The sequence below is a fragment of the Procambarus clarkii genome, chromosome 42, assembly GCF_040958095.1.
Source record: "Procambarus clarkii isolate CNS0578487 chromosome 42, FALCON_Pclarkii_2.0, whole genome shotgun sequence".
Lineage (NCBI taxonomy): Eukaryota > Metazoa > Arthropoda > Malacostraca > Decapoda > Cambaridae > Procambarus > Procambarus clarkii.
The window spans coordinates 13,927,527-13,950,435 of NC_091191.1; the positions used below are offsets into that span (position 1 = coordinate 13,927,527).

General features: G+C 44.0%; 1 protein-coding gene across 1 annotated transcript in view; it reads right to left on the bottom strand.

Annotated features, from left to right (window-relative positions):
• Positions 1-22,909, bottom strand: part of LOC123748401 (putative neural-cadherin 2) — a 109,566-nt gene that overhangs the window by 11,689 nt on the left and 74,968 nt on the right. The window contains exons 9-20 of the mRNA XM_069339595.1: positions 21,649-21,808; positions 20,839-21,063; positions 19,602-19,957; positions 15,839-16,247; positions 14,313-14,591; positions 10,136-10,236; positions 6,062-6,223; positions 5,016-5,207; positions 4,204-4,382; positions 3,814-4,003; positions 2,381-2,490; positions 24-152 (exon numbers count right to left, since the gene is read on the bottom strand). Coding sequence (XP_069195696.1) covers positions 24-152; positions 2,381-2,490; positions 3,814-4,003; positions 4,204-4,382; positions 5,016-5,207; positions 6,062-6,223; positions 10,136-10,236; positions 14,313-14,591; positions 15,839-16,247; positions 19,602-19,957; positions 20,839-21,063; positions 21,649-21,808 — 2,492 coding nt within the window. The remainder of the gene's footprint in view (positions 1-23; positions 153-2,380; positions 2,491-3,813; positions 4,004-4,203; positions 4,383-5,015; positions 5,208-6,061; positions 6,224-10,135; positions 10,237-14,312; positions 14,592-15,838; positions 16,248-19,601; positions 19,958-20,838; positions 21,064-21,648; positions 21,809-22,909) is intronic.

Consider the following 22,909-nt stretch of genomic DNA (forward strand, 5'->3'; position numbering starts at 1 on the left):
ACTTAACAGGTAGATATACTCACGCAGGAGAAATGTGCACCAGACGACAATGGTCACCAGGATCCCGAGCGGCAGTTTTAGTGAAGTCTCCCCCACGTCTGGCAGGTGACAGTGTTGTCCGCTGAACCCCGCCGGACACGCACACATGAAGCCTTCACAGAGAACGGAATACCATAAGACGAGGGCAACTTAAGGAGGCTTATTACGGGTTTTGTAAAGATTGTTCAATTTGTTTATAAATTTATTTATGAAATGGTTATAGAAAGGGCGGCAACTGGTCCATGTTTCAGCATCACACCCTAAACAGAAAAGGAGAAAAAAAATACACAACGTATTATGCAACGAATTTTCAACATTTTCAAATAATTTCAGGGAACACATGTGTCAACTAAAATCATTTCTATAACACTCAGATATTAAATTAACAAATAATAAAGGATTGCATTGATCAGTTTTATCAAAAAAAGTGTTTAGTGCAATAATATAATTATTCAAAGTTACCCTTCCAAAAATATGCAATATATGATGTTTATAAATTTTTATAAAATCAACAAATGGACTTTGGACTAAAATGTCTCAATAGGTTTGTAGAAGCACAAACTCTACATATAAGGTGTAACTTGCATGTAAATTGATTAATAAATGAAAGCTGAGAAACACCTTGAAATTGTAAATTACTTTCCAGAGTAAAATAAAGATCCAAGTTTGGCCACCTGTAGCTGAGCTTGACTTCGACAGATTTCGTTCATAATTGGCACCCTTGCAGATAGGCATCCATTGAGCAAGGTGTGCAAGTTTCATGCTTGCACAAAAATCCCTTGATAACAAACGAGAAAAAAAATTGGCCAAAAAAAAAAGAAAAAAAAAAAAAATTACATATAAATATATTGCACATACATATTACAATTATTACAAGAGTTTGTGCTTCTATAGCACATAGTAGACATTTTAGTTGACACATGTGTTTCCTGAGAATATTTGAGAATGTTGAACATTCGTTGCATAATACGTTGTGTATTTTTTTTCTCCTTTTCTGTTTAGGGTGTGATGGTGAAACTTGGACCAGTTGCAGCCCTTTCTATAACCATTTCATAAAAAAAAATTATAAGCAAATAGAACAACTTTTAATTTATACTGATATGCCCCCTTAAAAGAAAGAAAAAAATCTAAACGTCTCATTATTAGGTGGGACAGAATTTCACTCATGAACATTAGAAACATAGGAAGTAGTGGCAAATTCCAAGTCAATTATAGAAGATGAATAAGATGAATAGACAGTCCAAGTTAGTTGGAAGAGTAGGCAATGCAAATCAGGTGGAAGAGTAGGCAATGCAAATCAGGTGGATGAATAGGCATTCGAGGAGAAATGGGATAAGACCAAGTTAGTTGGATATGCAATCCGTTAGGTGGATGAATAGGCAGTCCAAATCAGGTGTATGGGCCCACAAGAGAGGGATCCATATAAGAGGGGCCCACATGGGAGGGGCCCCCACAAGGGAGGGGCCCCACAAAGGAGCGGCACCTGAGGAAGAGGCCTAGAAGAGAGGGGCCCAAGGGGGAGGGGCCGATGAGAGAGGGACCCACAAGGGAGAGTCCATCAGGGGAGGGGCCCACACGGGACGGCGTCACAAGGGACGGGCACCAAAAGAGAGGGTCCGACAAGGGAGGGGCCACACAAGGGAGAGGCCTCCACAAGGTAGGGCCCCTCAAGGGAAGGGACCCACAAGGAAAGGGCCCCACAAGGAAAAGCCCTATAAGGGAGAGGCCCCCAAAAGGTAGAGCCCTATAGGGGAAGATCCCGACAAGGAAAGTCCCTCAAGGGAGGGGCCCCACAAGGGAGGGCCCCATAAGGTAAAGCCCCACAAGAGAGGGGCCCAACAAGGGAGGACCCTACAAGGGAGGGCCCTACAAGGGAGGGGCCCTACAAGACAGGGGCCCACAAGGGAGGGGCCCCACAAGGGTCCCTCCCTACAAGGTGGTGGGGAGGGTGTAGAGGGTGGTGTAGCGAGGGTGGGGGCCCCTCCGTACAAGGAAGGGGCCCACAAGAAAGGGGCCCCACATGGGAGGGGGCCCCCACACGGGAGGGCCCTACAAGAGAGGGGCCCACAAGGGAAGGACTTACAAGGGATGGGACCCACAAGGGAAGGGCCCCATAGAGAAAGGGCCCTATAAGGGAGGGGGCCCCACAAGGGAGGGGGGCCCCCCAAGGGAGGGGCCCACAAGGACGCCTCACCTGGCTGGGTGTTGAAGCCGGTGCCTCCGTTAAGACATGGACGCCTCACCTGGCTGGGTGTTGAAGCAGGTGCCTCCGTTAAGACAAGGACGCCTCACCTGGCTGGATGTTGAAGCAGGTGCCTCCGTTAAGACAAGGACGCCTCACCTGGCTGGGTGTTGAAGCAGGTGCCTCCGTTAAGACAAGGACGCCACACACACTCGTCCTCGTCCTCACACGTCTCCTCACTACTGCTCAGCGCCCGGCCCTCACCACACCTGTGACGACCACACCTGTCACTACCAGCCCCTCACCACACCTGTCACTACCACCCCCTCACCACACCTGTGACGACCACATCTGTCACTACCAGCCCCTCACCACACCTGTCACTACCAACCCCTCACCACACCTGTCACTACCAGCCACTCACCACACCTGTCACTACCAGCTCCTCACCACACCTATGACGACCACACCTGTCACTACCAGCCCCTCACCCCACCTGTGATGATCACACCTGTCACTAAAAGCCCCTCACCACACCTGTGATGACCACACCTGTCACTACCAGCCTCTCACCACACCTGTGACGACCACACTTGTCACTACCAGCCCCTCACCACACCTGTCACTACCAACCCCTCACCACACCTGCGATGACCACACCTGTCACTACCAGCTCCGCACCATACCTGTGATGACCACACCTGTCACTACCAGCCTCTCACTACACCTGTGATGACCACACCTGTCACTACCAGCCCCTCACCACACCTGTTATGACCACACCTGTCACTACCAACCTCTCACCATACCTTTGATGACCACACCTGTCACTACCAGCCCCTCACCAAACCTGTGATTACCACATATGTCACTACCAACTTCTCACCACACCTGTGATGACGAAAACTCTCACTACCAGTCCCTCACCACACATGTGATGACCACACCTGTCACTACCAGCCCCTCACCACACCTGTCATTACCTGCCCCACACCACACCTGTGATAACCACACCTGTCACTACCAGCCCCTCACCAGACCTGTGATGATCACACCTGTCACTACCAGCCCCTCACAACACCTGTGATGACCAAACCTGTCACTACAAGCCCGTCACCAAACCTGTGATGTCCACACCTGTCACTACCAGCTTTTAATTTCATATCTAAATATGGAAATATGTTAGTAATTATACATCCATATTTTAAGTGTAAAACACATCAGAGGCCGTTCATTATATCAACATTTAAGACCTCTAAGAGAGATTACATGTTAACTAAATAATAATTAATCCGTGTTAAGAGTGGACAGTGGGAGGACAAAAGTTGTATAAGGCTGCCAACTTGTCCGAGATTTAGAATAGTACAATAATTTGTGTAACAATTGGTATCTGATTATAGAAATATGCGTCCAGAGCAGCAATCTGTTATTCCGGGGAATTACAATGGAGGACAACAATAATTTATGAGACTAACATTTTACGAGAACAGCAATTAAAGAGAAGAACAATTCAAGAGAAAAACAAAAAAGTATGTTATTGCAAAAGTTTAAAACTGACTGCGATGGACACCAGAGAATTATTGTGTACAGACCCGCAATGGTAGGACCTCCAGGTGTCGACGCAGGAGAGCGGGGGCCTGCAGGAGACGTTGGCACAAGCAGGAGGACCACCACACCCTTGCTCGACACCCTGGAACACGCTGACCTGACCCCAGGCTGTGCTGTTGATCGCTGGCGGTAGTGGTATCCTCCGCCCGGAGATCCTCAGGTCGTCCATACATCCTATAGTGGTAATGGTCAGGAGTAATATTATATGTCTATCTCACTCCCTCATATTTATATATATATATATATATATATATATATATATATATATATATATATATATATATATATATATATATATATATATATATATATATATATATATATATATATATATATAAAATATATATACTCAACATACCCAGTTTAACACGAACCATTGTGATAGTCTCTGTGTATGCTGAACACGTTGACTCCAGCATACTCGGGCGTGCCTCCCACGTGGACGCCCTCCTGGCCGTCCACCTGCAGCAGCTGGCGTCCCTCCAGCACCACCGAGGCGTTGTACAGGTCCCCGTCGCCGTCGTCAGCCGTCAGGAAGACCGCAGAGCCGTACCTGCCAGGGACACACCTCTTACTGACCTACAAGGCCCGCTCACATTTTCTCTTTTGTGTGAACAAATTAGTTTAAAGGCAAATTGGAAAAATAAAGTAAAGATAAAGTAACAAAATTCCAATAATTTAGTGACAGAGTTACAAGGACAGTATTACAGGGACACTATTACAGGGACAGTATTACAGGGATAGTATTACAGGCACAGTATTACAGACCATATTGTTGTTAGTATTACAGTGATGTAATGCAAGCTCTGCAATGTTAATGTTAAAGCAGAAGAATAACAATGCCCGTGAAACATTAATACATTGATTAAATGCAAATATTACGTCATTAGTTTTAGAGGAATACAGAGTGCCTGTATTACAATGATACAATGCCTGTATTACAGTGATAAAATGCCTGTATTACAGTGATACAATGAATGAATGAATTACAGTGATACAAAGCCTGTATTACTGTGATACAATATCAGTATTACAGTGATACAGTGCCAGGATTGCAGTGACTGAAATAGTGTACCAATGTTACAGCGCTAGTGGAACAGGTGTCAATGTTACAGTGGTAAGATGTAACATCAGTAATTGTATGCATCACTAGAGGGATAGAGAGGCAATAAGAGAGCGCGTGTACCTTGCAGCAAGGAGAGAGTGCCAGCGGCCGTCAGCGAGGGCGGCCCGGGAGAGACAGAGGGAGGTGGTGGGTCGCGGGTGGAGACGCAGCACCACACACACGCGGCCGCCCACCATCTCCACCGCCCACATGTCCCGCCCATGTTGTGACGTCACCACCACCAGTTCACCTCCTCTCCTCCGCGTCCTGAACCTGCGGCAGCAACACGTGTTATCACCTGTGTACGTGGGGCATGAGGCACTCCTACCACCTGTGTACGTGGGGCACGATACACTCCTGCCACCTGTGTACGTGTGGCACGAGACCCTCCTACCACCTGTGTACGTGGGGCACGAGGCACTCCTACCACCTGTGTACGTGGGGCACGATACACTCCTACAAGCTGTGTACGTGTGGCACGAGACCCTCCTACCACCTGTGTACGTGGGGCACGATACACTCCTACCAGCTGTGTACGTGGGGCACGAGGCACTCCTACCACCTGTGTACGTGGGGCACGATACACTCCTACCAGCTGTGTACGTGGGGCACGAGGCACTCCTACCACCTGTGTACGTGGGGCACGAGGCACTCCTACCACCTGTGTACGTGGGTCGACCGATGCTGACCTTTGATTACATGTCGCTTATTAGGGCCAAATACTCGCCATGTGAGCGATACAGGAAGCATTACCGAAGTATATCAGGGTATGAGATATATCAGGGCACCAGATCTATACCCCTCTCCCAGGATGTCCGTGTAGCTTTTGCAAGTTACAGGGGTAACGATCTATTTCGAGTAGACAATGATAAATCCATGGATGGGATTATAGGTAATATGTTATTATGGCTGACGTGTTAGGACATTTCACACACATGATATCTGAAACAGGTATTCTGTAATTAGGGAATGTTATCATGATTGCATGAAAGACGACTGTCACATACCTGAGGGAGATGTGTCACACCTGAGAGAGGTACCACACATCTGAGAGAGGTGCCACACACCTGAGAGAGGTGCCACACACCTGAGAAAGGTGCCACACACCTGAGAGAGGTGCCACATACCTGAGGGAGATGGTGGTGGTGTAGCCGAGGGGCGTGAAGAAGAGGGTCAGCTTCACGTAACTGTTGTGGAGGAAAGTAGTAGGCGTGGTGGGCGTGGCACAGCCTGGCCCCGCCCACCCCGGCAGGCACTCACACCGCAGGGAGCCAGGCGACCCCTGACACCTGCAGAGAGAAATTGAGATGAAGAGGGAATTAGGAGCAAATGGAGAGAGAGGAGAGAGAACGAGGAGACAGGGGGGAAGAACAGTGGAGAGAGCACAGGTGATAGAAATAAATGAAGGAAGTGAAATAGAATTAGGGATAATGAGAGAGCGAGAGAAGAGGGGAGATAGAGAGGCAGACAGGATGCCGAGACTCTGAAGAAGAGGGGAGAGGAGAGATAAACACGAGATGAGAGGATGGGAGTTAGTGATAAAGGAATTGTCAAGTATAAATCGCAAGAGATCGGAACACAAACACTGACACACACACATTAATCATCGTTAGCATAATAATGTGCACAATAAGTACCGGGAGAGAGCAATTGAGTCTTGCACATTGCAGTCGAAGTTACACTTCATTTAGGTAATATACATTAACTCCCTAATTTGCATACTCACCTCAGTACCGACAGTGAGGTATTCAGGAACAATCACAACCATATCCCTCCTCTCTCTCTCTCTCTCTCTCTCTCTCTCTCTCTCTCTCTCTCTCTCTCTCTCTCTCTCTCTCTCTCTCTCTCTCTCTCTCTCTCTCTCTCTTCTCTCTCTCTCTCTCTCTCTCTCTCTCTCTCTCTCTCTCTCTCTCTCTATATATATATATATATATATATATATATATATATATATATATATATATATATATATATATAAATATGACCGAAAAAGTAAGATTAATAATTCTAACACGAATTTTCTCAATCTTTCGTACATTTCTTTTCACTGTTGGAGGTAATTCAAAAATCAATTCTCCAAAATTCATTTTTATTTCTAGTCTGACGCGACACTTGAGCGCGTTTCGTAAAACTTATTACATTTTTAAAGACTTTACACATACACAACTGAATAGAACTTACATATCTCCGATTTGTTTATATCTACATTTGAGTGAGGTGGATGGGGTGAGGTGGTATTTAATAGGGTATTAATTTCATCAACACAAGACAGAACACGAAACAATGGGTATTGAAATGGAAGTGATTGTAGAAAGCCTATTGGTCCATATTTCTTGATGCTTCTATATTGGAGCAGAGTCTTGAGGTGGGTAGAATATAGTTGTGCATTAATTGGCTGTTGATTGCTGGTGTTGACTTCTTAATGTGCAGTGCCTCGCAAACGTCAAGCCGTCTGCTATCGCTGTATCTATCGATGATTTCTGTGTTGTTTACTAGGATTTCTCTGGCGATGGTTTGGTTGTGGGAAGAGATTATATGTTCCTTAATGGAGCCCTGTTGCTTATGCATCGTTAAACGCCTAGAAAGAGATGTTGTTGTCTTGCCTATATACTGGGTTTTTTGGAGCTTACAGTCCCCAAGTGGGCATTTGAAGATATAGACGACGTTGGTCTCTTTTAAAGCGTTCTGCTTTGTGTCTGGAGAGTTTCTCATGAGTAGGCTGGCCGTTTTTCTGGTTTTATAGTAAATCGTCAGTTGTATCCTCTGATTTTTGTCTGTAGGGATAACGTTTCTATTAACAATATCTTTCAGGACCCTTTCCTCCGTTTTATGAGCTGTGGAAAAGAAGTTCCTGTAAAATAGTCTAATAGGGGGTATAGGTGTTGTGTTAGTTGTCTCTTCAGAGGTTGCATGGCGTTTCACTTTCCTTCTTATGATGTCTTCGACGAAACCATTGGAGAAGCCGTTGTTGACTAGGACCTGCCTTACCCTACAGAGTTCTTCGTCGACTTGCTTCCATTCTGAGCTGTGGCTGAGAGCACGGTCGACATATGCGTTAACAACACTCCTCTTGTGTCTGTCTGGGCAGTCGCTGTTGGCATTTAGGCACATTCCTATGTTCGTTTCCTTAGTGTAGCCTGCAGTGTGGAAACCTCCGCTCTTTTCAATGACTGTTACATCTAGAAAGGGCAGCTTCCCATCCTTTTCCATCTCGTAAGTGAAACGCAGCACGGAACTCTGCTCAAATGCCTCCTTCAGCTCCTGCAGATGTCTGACATCAGGTACCTGTGTAAAAATGTCGTCAACATACCTGCAGTATATGGCCGGTTTCAAGTTCATGTCGACTAAGTCTTTTTGCTCGATGGTACCCATGTAGAAGTTTGCAAACAGGACACCTAGGGGAGAACCCATGGCGACTCCATCTACTTGCTTATACATGTGCCCATCCGGGCTCAAGAAGGGTGCCTCTTTAGTACAAGCTTGGAGTAGTTTCCTCAGAATATTTTCTGGTATGTCAAGAGGAGTACAGGCTGGATCACGATACACTCTGTCGGCTATCATCCCGATTGTCTCGTCCACAGGTACGTTGGTAAACAGCGATTCTACGTCCAACGAGGCTCTTATCCCTGTGGCCCGTGTGCCCCTCTGTAAGTCAACAAATTCCTTTGGGGACTTCAGGCTGAAGGCGCAAGGAACATAAGGAGTCAGCAGGCCGTTGAGTCGCTTCGCCAGTCTGTTCGTGGGTGTGGGTATCTGGCTAATGATTGGCCGAAGTGGGTTTCCAGGCTTGTGTGTCTTGACATTTCCATACGCATATCCAGGTTTATATTCCCCAATGATCTTTGGCAGGTGGAGTCCGGATTTCTTGGCGTTCACAGTTTCGATCAGTTTGTTGACCTTTGCTTTCAATTCGGCTGTAGTGTCCTTCGTTACCCTTTGGAACTTAGTTTGGTCAGAGAGTATGAGGTTCATTTTCGCCAGATATTCGTCTTTTTTAAGAATGACATATATTGGCGACTTGTCACCTCTCCTGACAACTATCTCCTTGTTCTCACGAAGGCTTTTAGCTGCCGCTTTGAGCTCGGGGGACAGTATGGTGCTTCTGTAATTGCCTCGACAATCGGGATGATAGCCGACAGAGTGTATCGTGATCCAGCCTGTACTCTAATTGATTACCATTCTAATTGATTACCATTTTATATTCGATTCGATTACCATTAACACTCGATTAACACTCGAGATATCTGCAATTACCGTTCATTTAGTACAATTCAATTCACCTTTCTCCCAATTCAATAGCTCGCTGAGACATCAGCTCTCTAACTCCCGGTACCAGGCATACAGTTCTCACACGGACACACATCATACTGTAGTTAAAGCGTATCTCAGTGTCTTGTGATTTTTCTGGTGCAATAAATGAATAACACGATTAGTAATAAAATAGGCCAGCATACCCACGGGCCGCGTCACAAAGAGCCCAAAGCATCATAAACAGGTATACAAATAGGAAGGACACAAGGGCAGGAGCATGAGAGCAAGGACACATTGGCAGGTAAACAAATAACGGGACCCCATGGGCAGGTGAACAAATAACGAGACCTCATTGGCAGGTGTATAAATAGTAGTTTCTAGTGTGCAAAATTGCATGTAGTGTTAGCTCAGTAAGCCATTACCCACGCCAGAGCTCATGCGGACTATTCATGAGAACTGCTTGGGCACCAGATCCGTGTCTCCAGAATTCCTGATGGACTCAGTAGGGTCCCAGGCTGAATAGCTTTTAGCACGTCTTGGCATAGGGGTATGGCGCACGGCTGGTGTCTACTAGGTCGGTGGGTAAATCCCGCTTGGCTTAAAATAATTTTCGCATTATTATTGTTATTATTATCATTATTTTGTTATTACTATTAATATCATGAAATTTATCTGTAATAATTGTTTACGTAGGAGAGATAGATAGAGAGAGAGAGATATCCTTATCCTTGTTCAGAGTACACTCATTAAATACATGAGTCTCTAGGAGCAGGCTTTTGCTTGCAGTTTCACTGGGTAAGTCATTTTACAGCCGTTATGAACCCTAGTTCTAGTTTAAAAATAAATAGAGGAGCAGGGAGACAAGGAAAAGTTTATAGATGCTAGCATATATTAGAGCTTACCATTTCCTCCCTCTCTCTCTCTTTGATATGTACACATAGAGGACTGACCTGCCGTGGAGGCCGCAGTAGAGGCCACTGGAGAGGCAGTCTGCGGCAGGACACCCGGGGTAACTGCCCTGGCCGAGGACGCCGCCGCCCAGGTCCACCAGCTGCTGGAACAACACACACCAGTTTGTAGACGAGAGTTCTCCACTCACACGACCAGGCTCCAGCCCAACTCCCTCCTTCCTTAAAATTATTTGATATAATATATCTCTAAAAGAGAATGTGCGTGATGTTCCACGGCAGATGTCTGGTGCTAACCTCAGCCATCTCTTCTGAATACACATTGATGGTAGGTGCATGACTATCATGGGCTGGTAGAGGTTGGCCCCAAGGTCCCCCTTTAATATGATCGGTTCCCTGCAACTACCAGTGACTTGTATGGAGTCAAATAGGTATTTTGGGTTTCTACGTAGTTCTCCAACATAACCATAACGTTGTGACAAGTTTGTATCAAAATAAACAAAACGATGTGCTTACATTTTGTGTTGGGTGAATTTATTCCATGTTCCCAGAGAGAGAGAGGGAGACATGAGGTGGGGAAGGGGTAAAATGGGAAAAGGAAGAAAGGGGGAATAGGTAGGAGACAGTTGACAGGGATAAGGAAGAAGAGAGTAAAGAGGGAGATAAGTGGTTAGGGGGGAAGAGAGGGTAAATATGAGATGAGGGAGGCTTTGGGTAAGAGAGCCGGGAGGCATTAAGAGAAGATATGAAAGACAAGGAAAAAGAAGAAGGGAATGGGTAAAGGAGAGTAGAGAGGGAGAATGGAAGGAGGCAGAGGAGGGATGGGGAAGAAAGGGACAGATGGAAGAGGCTGAAGATTTGGCGAGGAGGGAGAGACTCTGTCATTGCCCGATACTCCATCTAGTGCTAAATATATGAATGCAATTGAACTTTCACACACACACACACCAAATTGACAAAGAGGAATTCCTGAAACCAGCAATTTCAAGAACAAGAGGTAACAGATTCAAGCTAAGGAAACAAAGGGGCCAAAAATATTAGAAAGCTATATTTTGCAAACAGAGAGGTAGACGGTTGGAATAAGTTAAGTGCGAAAGTTGCAGAGGCCAAAACCGTCAGAAGTTTCAAAGCGTTTTATGACAGTACTTTGAAGACAGGACACCACGAGCGTAGCTCTCATCCTGTAACTACACTTAGGTAATGAACACACATAGCAGCGACTGTATACAGATCTCATACATTAACACACACAAAAAAGAATAAAGTTTGTTACTCAGCTAGAAGTCTTCAAGAAATGAAAAGGAAATACAAAAAAGGACAGACTAAAAAACTGTAAATCACAACACTAGACAAATCACAGAGTAACCATAATCACCAAATTCGAGACACCATCAATTACCATGTAAGGAAGAGAACGAAGGAACGTAAATGGAAAATGGAAGTTGAGATGAGCAAAACAAACATAAAAGGAAATATTTAAAAAAAAATTGAAGTAAAGATGAATTAATAACGAGCCGAAATTAATTAAATCGAAAAGCAAGTTTTGATTACAAGAAGTAACCTCTTAAAATATATCAAATTATAAAAGTGAAATTATTATCAGAGACATTTTATATAATATGAATATATTAAAACAAAGTTTTTGGGAGTTCTATCTGTTAGATTTTTTATTTAATTGTAAAACTTCACTTGCGTGTTTTAGGCAAGTTAGTGCATTAAGCACAGACACAGTGTTCTCCCATATTAACAGGGACTTGATGAAAGAATGTGAATGACCTCACTAGTTCTAGTTGCCCTTGGGAGGTGGTGATCTTTGGGGGGTTTAAATACCGCGAAATTACCATCTCTTTTTAGGGTCTGAGTTTGGTGCAGTGGGTTAAAGGGGTACCTGCTATGCCAGTTGCTGTGAGGCTTCTGTGCTGGCTAGGGTTCGAGTCTCCTGATGGGAAAGTGTTGTAAAACTTCACTTGTGTGTTTTAGGCAAGTTAGTACACACACACACACATATATATATATATATATATATATATATATATATATATATATATATATATATATATATATACATATATATACATGCTTTCAACCAGGTAAAAAGGGATGTGGTACTGGAAGCAGTTCGAACAAGCTTTCCTTCTCTACTCCCCTTCGTCTCAGCAGGGTACAGTAGGGAATCGACGCTGCTGTTTGGGGAACTTGAAGTTGTTTCTGCAGAAGGTGTCCAGCAGGGAGACCCACTTGCCCCTTTTCTTTTTTGCATGGCTGTTAAAGAGGTCACAAGCAGGTTGACCAGCGAACTCAACATCTGGTTCCTGGACGATGGCACCCTGGCAGGAACACAGGAGTCCCTGCTAGAAGATCTACAGCTGGTGAAATCTAAGGGAGAGGAGTTAGGACTCACCCTAAACCCATTAAAGTGTGAAATCATCTCATCTAGCCAACCAACCATAGATGCCGTGCGAACCATATTGCCAGGAGCCCAGGTGATCGCTCCCACCGACAGTGTGCTGCTAGGGGCACCTCTGGGCTCGAGCGCCATTGTTGTAGTCCTCGAAGAAAAGCTGAACGACCTGAGGAGGATGGAGGGAAGAATAGGGGCTTTGGACGCCCACGATGCTTTGTACCTTCTCACAAGGTGCCTGGCTTTGCCCAGACTGACCTATTTCCTAAGGTGTGCTCCCTCCTTCGACAGCCCAAAATTAACAGAATATGACACACTCCTAAGGTCAATAACCGTGAAAGTGTTAAACCTCTCCCTGCAAGATGACCAATGGGACCAAGCAACGCTCCCAGTTAGACTCGGGGGAATAGGTATTCGCAAGGCGACACAGTTAGCATTGCCAGCATTCTTATCCTCGACCAGTGCAACAAGTGAATTAGTTAAGGAAATACTACCGGAACACCTAAGAGACTCCATTGGGATTCATGATCCCAAATTCGCGGAAGGAGCCGGTCAGTGGGACACTCTCGTCAACTCTCATCCTTGACCGACTTTTCCAAATGACTGCAAACAGTCCAAATGGGATAGCCCCATAGTGGAGAACATCGCCACATCATTGCTGGAGGCAGCTTCCAGGAAGGACAAAGCGCGTCTTCTAGCTGTGCAAGCTCCCCATGCCGGGGACTTCCTGGTGGCAGTCCCTAATTCCGCCTTGGGCACCCGCCTGGACCATCGGACCCTAAGTATTGGTGTTGCTCTGCGCCTTGCCGCCCCTATCTCCACCGAGCACCGGTGTATTTGCGGCCATGCACGGGCAGACCAATACGGCAGCCATGGTCTCATCTGTCGTAAGACACAGGGAAAGATTGCCAGACATGAAGCAGTCAATGACATCATCAAGAGAAGTTTGGCTTCAGCTGGGTGCCCAGCACAAAGGGAACCTCAGTTGTGCAGGCCTGACAACAGCCAAAAACGCCCAGATGGAGTCACCCTGCAGCCGTGGAGGGAAGGTAAACAGGTCATGTGGGACTACACGTGTGCATCCACATTGGCTGATACCTATCTACCTTACAGCGCAGCTGAGGGAGGCGGGGCGGCCACCTTCAGGGAGACCCAGAAAACTAACAAGTACAGGGACCTAGAACGTTGTTACAGGTTCGTGCCAATAGGCTCTGAGACTCTGGGCGCCTGGGGTAAATGTGCACTTAAGTTCCTGAAGGAGCTGGGCGAGGAACTCATTGGGAAGACTAGAGACCCAAGAGCGGCCAGTTTTATGTTCCAGCGCCTCAGTGTCGCTGTTCAGAGGGGAAATGCGTGCTGTATCTTGGGTACGCACCCGACCCCCGAGCAGCTGGACGAGGTCTTCGAACACTGATTGGTATATTGTTATATAAGTGTGTGTTTTCTGTAAACTGTAGCATTGCAATAAAATCAAATAAAAAAAAATAATAGGGGTGGTAGGAGAGGAAAAGATTAAAGTATTCAGTGAGAATCCACAAGGTCTTCTCTGAACACTATTTATTTTCTTCTTCGAGGATGTGGGTCCCTTTAATTAAACCAGTGGTGGTACCCCTAAATATATATATATATATATATATATATATATATATATATATATATATATATATATATATATATATATATATATATATATATATATATATACATATATATATATATATATATATATATATATATATATATATATATATATATATATATATATATATATATATATATATATATATATATATTTACTGCTACTACAGCGCCTCTCACCTGGCCGTTGACTCTGAGGTTCCGGAGACAGCCATAGAAAGGTGGGAAACTCCCTTGTAAAGTGTTTGCTGGTAGAGGGTGTGACAGTCCACCCACTTGTAGCGGTCCACTTGTGTTGAGGACGCGGGCGGCACGAGGCAGTCTGGCCGCCCCTCTACAAGTGTGGGCGTCGGGATGGGTGTTCGTCTTGGAGTGGTTGTGGGCGGGGGTGGAGGGTGGAGGCGATGGTACGTCGTCTGGTCCGTTGCCCGTGCACAAGTCCACAATCATTTCCACCAACTGAGAGTGAGAGTGGGAGAGAACGAGCGAGGAGAGAGGAAGGAGATGGAGAAATGAAAGAGGATGGAGAAGGAGAAGAAGGGACGAGCAAGGGAAGAAGAGCAGTAGACAGGTTAATGAGAGAAGGCAAATTGGATGAGGGATCGGAAGATAAGAGTGGGTGAAGAAAAAGAATTAAGAGAAGAGAAGGAAGCGTGAATGGGGAGGATGAGGAGGTGGGAGAGCACAAATTGGGAAAGGAGAATAACCCGCGATTAATGTTTTGATGTAAATGGTGTTGGGTGAGTATTTTACACACTTTTGAACTATTAGTAATTATCACCTGACGAGTAGCTGTCTCCCGAACACTGAATTATAATCGTGCATTGTTGAACAATAGATGACTATCTCTCTGCTGAACAAAAATTAACTTTCATACTCTTATAAGTATTGTGAGAGATGACATTCTCACCTGAAAATTTTTAATATTGCATACTACCCTGAATTATATATATCATACCAGTTTAAACATTGAATACCTATCATAGAAGCCTGAAAAAATATATAACGGTCATACTCTCCTGAACCACGAAGAGTAAAACTCACTCTATCTCCAAAAAATATCTAGTACCTTTCATTATTCATTAGTGGACTGTCCCACACATTTGAATCTGGGTATCACCTATTTTTAACATTATTTGCATCGGCACGTTGATGCCCTGATCCAATTACCTGCCATAATATTGTACATTGCAAAAAATGCTGGGTTGCCCATGTATTGGCTGTCCAAGCTGCAATGTAATCGAAGTATGCATTCGTAAATGTTAACTGTATACCGAAAAACGACCTTTTATCAAATATAAAAATATATTCATTCGGTGGCCATTTCTATTGAATGTAGATTAAATATATTACATGGGCCTGACGAAGGCCGAATTTCAACCACAGTTTTGAAAAGGGATTTATCTTCTATGGTGATGACAGTACCTACAGCAAGTGTCAAAGAAAACTAGGAATGGTTCATAGTGAAGTGTTAAATGACATTTATTATAGTTTAATCGACTATAACAGGCAGTAATCGTGACCTGTCGAGACTAGTCAGGCGATTAACAACATGAGATTTGTTATGATAATGAATGAATGATATGAAATAATGATAATATTTACCACTACAATGGAAGTTGCAACGATATTGGTCACAACAATCATTTGGATTCAAAACCAATACCTATAGTCCAAAGTCTCTGCTCTACATCCTCACTCCTCACCTCGTCTTTCCATATAAGGTCGATCCTGTGCCAGGTGTTGTCTGCCAGGGAGTAGGAGGCGTTGAGGTCGAGGGTAACAGGGCCGCCTCCCAGGTCCAGCAGGAGAGACGGACGGCCCTGACGCAGCTCCAGCAGCAACAGGTCCCTAGTGGTGTTCTCTTCGGTCCCTGGGGTTGGTGCCCCCTGGTCCGGTCCTGAGTACAGCAGCGTGGCCGCCATGGATCTGGTCAGCACCTCCAGACTCAAGTGGACTTCAGCACAAGGCGGGATGGGCGGCACCCACGCCCACCCGCCTACTGTAACGACCTCATCTTCACTACTTCCCAAGTCTGACCCTCCACCGTCGTCCTCGAAGTGCCTAACGATCACTTTACAGCGAGAACCCCAGGTGCCGTGAGGACAGATGCATCTGAGGAACGTATCGTCCAAACAGAACCCAGGAAATAACCTCACAATGCTCTGCAGGTAAATATTCCTAATTGTGAAATTCTAGTACAACACCAGACTAAGGAGCTCGCTAATCCGGACTCAATTAACCTGGACCTCTGTGTAATCTCACCAATTGACTCTTTAAGTTTTGGTTGGCCAAACTTCACCAAACTAGGACACAAATCCGTGTTATTGGGAGTCTCGGCCAAGTTATGAATGTTTAAGGGCCTTCAACCAGTGTAGCCTGAGCAGCTGGCAGTTAAAACTGACCTTGTCAAGCTCATGTGCAGTAATTTGTGTGTTGGATTGTCTCAATAAACAAACATGAATAAATAAAATATTTTACCTAATATAACAATAATTACACAATTGTTACTATATATATATATATATATATATATATATATATATATATATATATATATATATATATATATATATATATATATATATATATATATATATATATACATTCTAACTTGATCAGTTCCAAGTTAGATGTATAGAAACTTTAGACACACACGCCCACCAGGGGACTTGAACCCTGGCCACCAAGATGGCAGGTATGCACTTATACCAAATACACCATACTCAGAGCCCCAAAGAGGTGGGAATATATATATATATATATATATATATATATATATATATATATATATATATATATATATATATATATATATATATATATATATATATATATATTAGTAAATTTTGGTAGCAGTCTTTCCTGTAGACATATATTATTAAATATGACCGAAAAAGTAAGATTAATAATTCTAACACGAATTTTCTCAATCTTTCGTACATTTCTTTTCACTGTTGGAGGTAAATAAAAAATCAATTCTCCAAAATTCATTTTTATTTCTAGTCTGACGCGACACGAGCGCGTTTCGTAAAGCTAATTACATTTTCAAAGACTTTAGTTTACAAATACACAACTGAATAGAACTTACGCATCTCCGATTTTATATCTACATTTGAGTGAGGTGGAAGGGGTGATGTGGCATTAATCAACACAAGACAGAACAAGAGGTGGCATTAATAGGGTATTAATTTCATCAACACAAGACAGAACAAGAGGTAGCATTAATAGGGTATTAATTTCATCAACACAAGACAGAACACGAAACAATGGGTATTGAATAGAAGTGTTTGTAGAAAGCCTATTGGTCCATATTTCTTGATGCTTCTATATTGGAGCGGAGTCTTGAGGTGGGTAGAATATAGTTGTGCAATAATTGGCTGTTGATTGCTGGTGTTGACTTCTTGATGTGTAGTGCCTCGCAAACGTCAAGCCGCCTACTATCGCTGTATCTATCGATGATTTCTGTGTTGTTTACTAGGATTTCTCTGGCGATGGTTTGGTTGTGGGAAGAGAATATATGTTCCTTAATGGAGCCCTGTTGCTTATGCATCGTTAAACGCCTAGAAAGAGATGTTGTTGTCTTGCCTATATCAGAGGATACAACAGACGATTTACTATTAAACCAGAAAAACGGCCAGCCTACTCATGAGAAACTCTCCAGACACAAAACAGAACGCTTTAAAAGAGACTAACGTCGTCTATGCCTTCAAATGCCCTCTTGGGGACTGTAAGCTCCAAAAAACCCAGTATATAGGCAAGACAACAACATCTCTTTCTAGGCGTTTAACGATGCATAAGCAACAGGGCTCCATTAAGGAACATATAATCTCTTCCCACAACCAAACCATCGCCAGTGAAATCCTAGTAAACAACACATAAATCATCGATAGATACAGCGATAGCAGGCGGCTTGACGTTTGTGAGGCACTACACATCAAGAAGTCAACACCAGCAATCAACAGCCAATTATTGCACAACTATATTCTACCCACCTCAAGACTCCGCTCCAATATAGAAGCATCAAGAAATATGGACCAATAGGCTTTCTACAAACACTTCTATTCAATACCCATTGTTTCGTGTTCTGTCTTGTGTTGATGAAATTAATACCCTATTAATGCCACCTCTTGTTCTGTCTTGTGTTGATGAAATTAATACCCTATTAATGCCACCTCTTGTTCTGTCTTGTGTTGATGAAATTAATACCCTATTAATGCCACCTCTTGTTCTGTCTTGTGTTGATTAATGCCACATCACCCCTTCCACCTCACTCAAATGTAGATATAAAATCGGAGATGCGTAAGTTCTATTCAGTTGTGTATTTGTAAACTAAAGTCTTTGAAAATGTAATAAGTTTTACGAAACGCGCTCGTGTCGCGTCAGACTAGAAATAAAAATGAATTTTGGAGAATTGATTTTTTATTTACCTCCAACAGTGAAAAGAAATGTACGAAAGATTGAGAAAATTTGTGTTAGAATTATTAATCTTACTTTTTCGGTCATATTTAATAATATATATATATATATATATATATATATATATATATATATATATATATATATATATATATATATATATATATATATATTTATATATATATATATATATATATATATATGTCGTACCTAGTAGCCAGAACGCACTTCTCGGCCTACTATGCAACGCTTGATTTGCCTAATAAGCCAAGTTTTCCTGAATAAATATATTTTCTCTAATTGTTTTCTTATGAAATGATGAAGCTACCCATTTCATTATGTATGAGGTAAATTTTTTTTTATTGGAGTTAAAATTAACGTAGATATATGACCGAACTTAACCATCCCTACCTAACCTAACCTAACCTATCTTTATAGGTTAGGTTAGGTTAGGTTGCCAAAAAAGTTAGGTTAGGTTAGGTTAGGTAGGTTAGGTAGTCGAAAAACAATTAATTCATGAAAACTTGGCTTATTAGGCAAATTGGGCTTTGTATAGTAGGCCTAGAAGTGCATTCTGGCTACTAGGTACGACATATATATATATATATATATATATATATATATATATATATATATATATATATATATATATATATATATATATATATATATATGTATATAATATGTGTATATATAAATATATATATCTACATATATACATATATTCATATTAATTACAATGTAAATTATTACTAGAGGGAGCTTTCAAGCAGTGAAATGGCAGAGTAGAGGAGCGTAACCAAGTTTCATTACACCAGAGGCGAGAGTTTGGCTGGTGTTAACACACTATACGACTTACGCACATGTGTGGCGACAACGTTGGAATTGCTGCTGTTTTATAATTTCTCATATAATTGCCTTTCCCGCTATTTCCCCATTGTGTGCATATTTTTAAACATGTTGCACTCTTGTACAAAGTTCAGAGGATACATGTGCCACTAACTCACCTGGTGCCCATGGATGTGTTGTGGGCAGTTACTGGCAACTCACCTGGTACCTGAGGATGCTGGAATGCACCTGCCACCATTCAGACAGGTGTAGGGGGTGCAGGTGTCGTGGGTAGCAGGTGTGGTGTGTCCACAACCACAGGTGGTGCGGACCTCCATCTTGGGTCCCACTAGCGCCGAGATGTTGGCGTCTATGATGCTGAAGCCGTCAGTATGGGCAGCGCGCACCCAGCACCCGTCCACGCACCCGTCGGCCTCCTGGGTGGCTGCGACACGCAGGTCCTCGTAATCGACCTCGCTCTCGCTCTCGTACGTGTTCTCCAAAGCGACTGTACGAACGACCTCCTGGCATGTCCCGACGCCGACCTCTTGCACACTGACTCCTAAAATGGCGCTCAGCTGTGAAGAAAATATTTCACCCAATGAATAATCAGCCCACGACACGCATGTAGTAGCCTGGAAACTTCAGAGGAATTCTATCAACCGCCCCACAGACGTACATGCATAACTTTGAACTGTAAAATGTTGAGAGAGCATATGACGGAAAGTTACTTCTCGTATGTCAAACTCAATTACAAACATAAAAAATATTAAGCCAAGTAATATGCATGCAAATCTAGCTTTAATGGTTCACTTGTCTCACTGCGACAACAGGAATGAGCTACATTGCACAAACATTAGGTATTTCAAAATATATATATTAATAAAATGAGCATATAAAAAATGAGGCATATTAAATGTTTTGACTTTGATGTTTAGGTTAATGAAGTGTTCAACTTCCGCTTGGAATTATACTGATGGTTTTACTTCTGACTTCTGTTGCCGCGACTGCTGCTGTCACGACTATTGCTAAAGTTATCATAAGTACTGCCACCATTTCCACAACTATTCCAACTATTACCATGACTAATGCTTCAATTATCATAACTTCTGTTACTACTATTCCCAGAACTTTCCCTAATATTATCATGACTACTGATATTATTAACACAGCTACAACTATTATTTGTTTGTCAACACCTGTTCTTTACGTACTACCCACCAATAGTCATACTATCTCATTCACAGCTACTTTTACTACAGCTACTGCCATGATTAGAAGTACTATCAGTACTAATAAACGCCCGCACTCACTTCTTGCTAGTGGAAGGAACTACTGCTACCACTACTCCGGTTATTGTCATCACAACTACAACTACCGGCCTCTAATATGGCTCATTATTTACGAAACAAATGATGTTACTGCTGTTAATAACGACTTACTGGCTGAGTGAACTCACCTCATGTTTCCTGTACATGAGGATGTGGTCGAGATTGGGCACACCCGGAGCTACCAGCCACACCCGTGACGACTCTGTGCCGGGCATGGTGTGGTGCCCGCCCAGGGCCTCCACTGACACTGCCCGAGCGCCCATGCTGCCACTGCCCGCCCCTACGCCCATGGTCCTCCAGCCCGCCCACGCCTCTACCGTCGTCTCCAGCTGGCTGAGTATTGATGCCTCACCCTGTGTTACAAGACGCGGTTATATGTTGGATGTGCTTAGTATCGGTCTTTTTGTGGATCTTGTTCATAAGTAAGTAATTATCAAAGAAGGCACCAAGCCTGGAAGGCTATGTAGCACTATACGAATCTTGTTCGTCTGTCACTCCGGTGTGCATGTCTTCGTCTGTCTATTTATCCTTCTGTCTCTCTTTTTTTTTTTTTTTTTTTTTTTTTTTTTTTTTGAGATATATACAAAAGTTGTTACATTCTTGTACAGCCACTAGTACGCGTAGCGTTTCGGGCAAGTCCTTAATCCTATGGTCCCTGGAATACGATCCCCTGCCGCGAAGAATCGTTTTTTCATCCAAGTACACATTTTACTGTTGCGTTAAACAAAGGCTACAGTTAAGGAATTGCGCCCAGTAAATCCTCCCCGGCCAGGATACGAACCCATGACATAGCGCTCGCGGAACGCCAGGCGAGTGTCTTACCACTACACCACGGAGACTGTAAGTATTCTTTGAGAAGACTGTAAGACTCTCTTTGTTTAATTGTCTGTTTTCATCTGTCTTCAGTTTCTGTCTGAACCATACTCTCTTAAACGTACCTCTCTGGCCATGACCAGCTGGTAGGGGTTCACCGCCAAGGTAAGCGGGGTGGCGTGTGTGACGTCATGGTGGTTCAGGGACTTCACCTCGACTGTGACGTTGGCCCTGACCCCAAATTGACCTTGGCTGACGTCGTTGACCTTGAAGCTTAGCTCGTACCTGATGGACATGATACGTGTTCCCTTGAAAACAATAAATAAACAAGAGACAGTTTCTTTCCTATCTTTCGTTTCTTTAACTGATAGTCTAGACAAACAAATTGAGCACAAGTCCAACCCGTCCTCAGGAATAACGTTTAAATACTCATTAATACAGCAGTAAAACTCCCAGTTTGTGAATAAGGATCATTTACATTTGACACACGACTCGTTAGGTTCAAATTCGTCTTGGATAGTACTTCCCTCTTACCAGTGTTCGAATCTCACCGCACTAAATGCTCCGTCCATGTACTTAAAATACAAATAACTGCCAGCCTTCACCTACCTTCCTCCAGGTGGGAAGGGAACTTTCACCTACCTACCTTCAGGTGGGAAGGGAACTGTCACCTTCCTACCTCCAGGTGGGAAGGGAACCTTCACCTACCTACCTTCAGGTGGGAAGGGAACTGTCACCTTCCTACCTCCAGCTGGGAAGGGAACCGTCACCTTCCTACCTCCAGGAGGGAAGGGAACCGTCACCTGCCTACCTCCAGGTGGGAAGGGAACCTTCACCTACCTACCTCCAGGTGGGAAGGGAACCGTTACCTGTCTACCTCCAGGTGGGAAGGGAACCTTCACCTGCCTGCCTCCAGGTGGGAAGGGAACCTTCACCTTCCTACCTCCAGGTGGGAAGGGAGCCGTCACCTGTCTACCTCCAGGTGGGAAGGGAACCGTCACTTGCCTACCTCCAGGTGGGAAGGGAACCTTCACCTACCTGCCTCCAGGTGGGAAGGGAACCGTCACCTGCCTACCTCCAGGTGGGAAGGGAACCCTCACCTGTCTACCTCTAGGTGGGAAGGGAACCGTCACCTGTCTACCTCCAGGTGGGAAGGGAACCGTCACCTACCTACCTCCAGGTGGGAAGGGAACCCTCACCTGCCTACCTCAAGGTGGGAAGGGAACCGTCACCTGCCTACCTCCAGGAAGGAAGGGAACCGTCACCTGCCTACCTCCAGGTGGAAAGGGAACCGTCACCTGTCTACCTCCAGGTGGGAAGGGAACCGTCACCTGTCTACCTCCAGGTGGGAAGGGAACCGTCACCTACCTACGTCCAGGTGGGAAG